This window comes from Meleagris gallopavo, chromosome 2 (genome assembly GCF_000146605.3).
Source record: "Meleagris gallopavo isolate NT-WF06-2002-E0010 breed Aviagen turkey brand Nicholas breeding stock chromosome 2, Turkey_5.1, whole genome shotgun sequence".
In the NCBI taxonomy this organism is placed as follows: Eukaryota; Metazoa; Chordata; class Aves; order Galliformes; family Phasianidae; genus Meleagris; species Meleagris gallopavo.
Genome location: NC_015012.2, coordinates 59,304,796 through 59,309,349, shown reverse-complemented (window position 1 = coordinate 59,309,349; position 4,554 = coordinate 59,304,796). Strand labels below are relative to the sequence as shown.

The 4,554-nt window shown below is 42.5% G+C and overlaps 1 protein-coding gene across 1 annotated transcript; it reads right to left on the bottom strand.

The window, feature by feature from the left end:
• Nucleotides 1-80: 80 nt before the first annotated feature.
• Nucleotides 81-4,548, bottom strand: SGK1 (serum/glucocorticoid regulated kinase 1). Its single transcript, XM_010707387.3, has 11 exons — nucleotides 4,400-4,548; nucleotides 3,681-3,756; nucleotides 3,157-3,261; nucleotides 2,605-2,688; nucleotides 2,369-2,500; nucleotides 1,970-2,082; nucleotides 1,671-1,794; nucleotides 1,266-1,361; nucleotides 997-1,152; nucleotides 796-885; nucleotides 81-293 (listed from the first exon to the last, which is right to left on the bottom strand). Exons 1-11 carry the CDS (start codon nucleotides 4,468-4,470, stop codon nucleotides 126-128), a joined length of 1,215 nt encoding a protein of 404 aa, XP_010705689.1. The 5' UTR covers nucleotides 4,471-4,548; the 3' UTR covers nucleotides 81-125.
• Between the last annotated feature and the right edge of the window lie 6 nt (nucleotides 4,549-4,554).

Below are 4,554 nucleotides of genomic sequence, written 5' to 3'. Positions count from 1 at the left end.
GCCATGGTGGAAATGTGCAAATTCTGTTCAAGGTGACCGGTCAACTGGCAATTCCACCAAGAAGGACCAAACAAAAATAAAATAATAGTTATTATTATTAAAAAAAAAGTAAGAAAGAAAAATGTTCACAAGAAAGAGTCCACAGGTGGGGCATATGAGAAGCCCAAAAAAGCCTCAGCAGCTTCTTTGACGCTGGCGGTGATGAGGATGCTGTCTGGAGACTGGCCAATAGAGCTGGGGACTGGCTCATCTGTAAATTCAGGATCAAAGTGCCGCAGGTCATTGGGGCCACTCTGGTGAAGGAGAAAAAAAGGAAAAAAAACACACTATTAAGATCAGACCTTCTTATTTTCTGGGAAAAAAAAAGCTCAAACAGTAAAAGAGAACCACCTCCACAACCAGATACCCAGATACCTGCACTTAGTTACTATCTGACAAGCCAAATTTAGCTCTATGCATGAGAATCTACCAACTTTCTGCACCTTACCTTCCCCTTTGGTAATACGGGGATTATTTTAAAATAGCCACGCAAATGAAGTATTTATTTGTCAGAGGTCTCCCATCCCTCCTCCTCAAAAAAAAAAAACAAAAACAAAAACAAAAAAAAAACACGCATCTAAATTTAGAAAATCCATCAGCAAAAAGTCAGCTACTGCTTATTTTTAATCTTCTCTGAATGGCCATGAGGAAAGCTGTGCTGCCCAAACACATCTCCATGTGGCCAGTTTCCTCTAGCTTCTGGGCACCCCATGAAGACACTTCCTTACACATTCTATAATTAGAAGTGATACATACCACATTTGGGTTAAAAGGGGGGGTAATCTTCTTATTAATAAGATCATCCCAGTTAATTGGGGAGAAGAAGATGTGATTCTTAATCTCCGTCTGTTAGTGAGAGAAAAAAATAGATTAATTCAGACCCTAGCTAATGTAAGTAATATGACCTAGTCATCTTCCTGTACTGCACACAGGAAGAACTGCTCATCTGGCACTTACAAAGTCCTCCTTGGCACCAAGCCTCTTTGTCCTGTCTTTCTGCAGAAGGCCTTCCAGGAGATGTCTAGCAGAGTTGGTAATATTTGGCTTCAGTTGCAAAGGTTTGTTCAAGATGTTATCATACATTTCTGCTGTGTTCCTGCTGTAGAAAGGCGGCTGTGGAAACAGCAATGGAGAGATCAAGGTTACGGGGCTGACTCGTGAGTACGCGCCTTCTGAGAGCGCAACAGTGAGCTCGTTTGATCTGTCAGTGAGGATTCACTGCTTACCAGGCCATAAAGCATCTCGTACAAGACTGCTCCAAGGCACCACCAGTCCACAGTCCTGTCATAGGGCTGCTTGTGAAGAACTTCAGGAGCAAGGTACTGTGGAAGAGAAGGAAAAGAAACACATTAGCAAAAGGGATCTGTGTAGTTACTGCAGTCCCCCCATTTCTGAATGACAACAGCTCGCTGAATCCCAACAGTATCTAAGCTGCCAGGAAGATGCAAGTACTTTTAAAACCAGCAGCAGGCTTGAAAGCCACTCTCTCCTCATCAACAAGCTCTTTGTATCCCACAGGTCCTCACCACAGTCTGATATCACAAGACCCATCCTAAACCCCACGTGTCTCACCCACGGGAAAAGCACATCGGGATGATGAGCTGTGATTGCACTTTGAGGACTGGACGTACCTCAGGTGTGCCACAGAAGGTGGAGGTTGTGCCATTGTGCTCTATGTTTTCCTTGCAGAGTCCAAAGTCAGTCAAAACAATGTGCCCCTGCGAATCAAGTAGAATATTCTCTGGCTTCAAGTCACTGTAGGAAAAGATGAAAGAAAAAATGTTCCTTAGAAGAGCTGAAGTCAGAAGATTGTTTACTCATTAAGTCATAAAAAATGATAAAAATAAACACTGGGCTAATATTGAGGTAAACTTTTTAATGCTCATTAAACAAAGGGCGTGGTTTCTTTTAGTCCAACAACATTGCTTACCGATAGACAATGTTCAGGGAGTGCAGGTAGCCCAACGCACTGGCAATTTCAGCAGCATAAAATCGGGCCCTTGGCTCCAGGAAGCAACGCTCCCTCTGGAGATGGTAGAACAACTGCAGGAGACAGAAAGAACAAAGTTCTGTAAGCGGCGCCAGAGCCTGTTAACAATGAGCTTAATTAGACTCAACATATATAGCTAGGAAGAACAATGGCAGGAAATGGCCTAACGATCCTTTGGTAGTCCAAAATTTGGCAGGCCGGAAACATTAATTCTACTAACTTTTCCCCATGGTTTTTTCCCCTTGGAACTCTTTTTATTTAAAAGGAAGGGTGAAAAAAAAGTCTACCCTACCGCTGCACACATGATAGGAAATACTACTTGATTTTCTTACTGCTTACCTCTCCGCCATTGATGTAGTCCAGGACAAAATACAGTTTGTCTGCAGTTTGGAAGGAGAAGTGAAGTCCGACCAGGAAGGGGTGTTTCACATTTTTCAGCAGGACATTGCGCTCTGACATGATGTGCTTTTCCTGAACACACGGGAAATCAATGTTTAGCAACAGTACTTGCTGAGCAACAGCAGTAATAATCAATTTGACGAACATCACAACAAAAACACTAAGAAGCAGCTCACCTCCTTCTTCTTCAGGATTGCTTTTTTCTGTAGGACTTTAACAGCATAAAACTGCTCTTCCGCCTTATGCCGTGCAAGAAGAACCTGAAAGAAGACAGATTCCCAGAAGTGAGCAATGCTAAGCTACAGAACAAAGAGTAAACACAACAGAAAACAATCCCTTCTGCTAACGGCTCAGCACTGCTCCACTCCTCTAGCTCAGCATGCAAGCTCTGTGCTGGCAGTGCCTAAAGCTGTCAGCACTCCCACAGATAAATCTAGTTTTTATGATTAGTATCCTTCCCTTCCAGAAGGGAAACAGATACCCTCCCAAGCTGAAGAACCCCCACTCCTGCCTACTCCCTGCCTTGCTCTACTGTGACTCACAGAAATGCAGCACCCTGCTTCCCTTCCCTGCGGCCCAGCAGAGCCAGGCACTGGGCAGCAGCACTGCCCACGTCTGCTCTAAATGACTGCCATTCACCAAAGGCAGCACAAACAGAGCCCGTAGGCATTACCACATACACGAGCTGAAGAGTAATTCAATTACAGTAAAAAAGAAGTTATGCTTACCTTTCCAAAGCTTCCTTTTCCAATAACTTTTAAGAAATGAAAGTCTGATGGCTTGGCATGTGGGTTGGATGATGGGCCAAGATTTATCTGCTGTGACGGACTGGGCTAGAATGACAAACACACAAAACAGTTCTCATAAAACACTGAGAGTTTTTTTTAATATAGATAAAGTAACTTTGAAAGTGAGGACGAACACTCTGCTTATCACTAAAACTTTAATCTAGACATCTACCAGATGACTTACACTCTTTGGTACTACTCAAGAAAAGTATAACAGCAATAGCTGATCTAACAACTCTTTCTGAGGTCTTAGTCACATTCCATAATGAAGCTACAATTAATAAAGGTTAATTTAAAAATTTTTTTCTCCATGTTGAAAACAAGATCCACAAGATCACTTTTTCCCTACCTACATCATTGTGATATAAACTGAAGTAACACTCGTGATGCTAATTTTGCTACGCTTCTATTATCAGCTCATTTGATGTTCTAAAAATGCTTCATGGAGCGTAAAATCTGCTTACCGGAGGAGACGGATTAGCGTTCATAAGTTCAGGCTCTTGAGGCTGGGAGATTTTCAAGATAGATTGTACTTCAGGGCTGCAATGATGAAAGTATGTGTTAATCATTACCATCAGGTCGATTTTTCCACCAGAGGGCAAGCAAGGACTGCGCTGGGGAAAGATGAGTTTGGGCTTGGGCTATTACAGAAAGCAACGATCTGTTTGGCTTAAGGAGTAAAACTAACTTACAGAATGTAAGTTCTGCCATAGAAATAAATGTATTTATAGCATATGTACAGATCACAACAGAGGTGGGGCCCTAGAAATTCCATCGAACCAATTTCATCCAAACCCTGCTCAGGAAAATTTGCCGCAAGGTGACTAATACCTCAAGAAGAGCAAATAATTCTTCTGTAATAGTCATGTCAGAAGCATTACAGTAAACAATTTTTTTAATCAATAGTGGGATTTGTTAGAATCACAGAATATCCTGAATTGGAAGGGACCCATAAGGATCACAGAATCCAACCCCTGGCTCCACACAAGACCACCCAAAAATCAGATCGTATGGCTGAGATTGTTGCCCAAAAGCTTCTTGAACTCGGCAAGCTCACTGCCACGACCACTGCCCTGGGGAGCCTGTTCCACTGCCCAACCACCCTCTAATGAAGAACCTTTTCCTGACACCCAACCTGACCCTCCCTTGTCACTGAAACCCATCTGAAATCGCTGATACTTACTGCTTGCATGCATAGGAGTTTGTGGCTATCTTCTGAATGAAATCATTAAGCCCCATTCTTCTCTGTTTCATGAAAGCTATAAAACAACAACAACAACAAAAAAAAGAGAGTGTTAAAAAACAAAAAGCATTTAGCCATCTGCTTGCCCTGCCGAA

What these genes read in the sequence shown, in the direction of transcription:
- SGK1 (XM_010707387.3), bottom strand. Translation starts at nt 4,470, where the DNA reads ATGAAACAGAGAAGAATGGGGCTTAATGATTTCATTCAGAAGATAGCC. An exon ending in CAATCCTGAAGAAGAAGGAG is followed by an intron (nt 2,501 to 2,604) that starts GTGAGCTGCTTC and finishes CCGTGTGTTCAG; the next exon opens with GAAAAGCACATCATGTCAGA. An exon ending in TCCCTGAACATTGTCTATCG is followed by an intron (nt 1,795 to 1,969) that starts GTAAGCAATGTT and finishes CTTTTCCTACAG; the next exon opens with TGACTTGAAGCCAGAGAATA.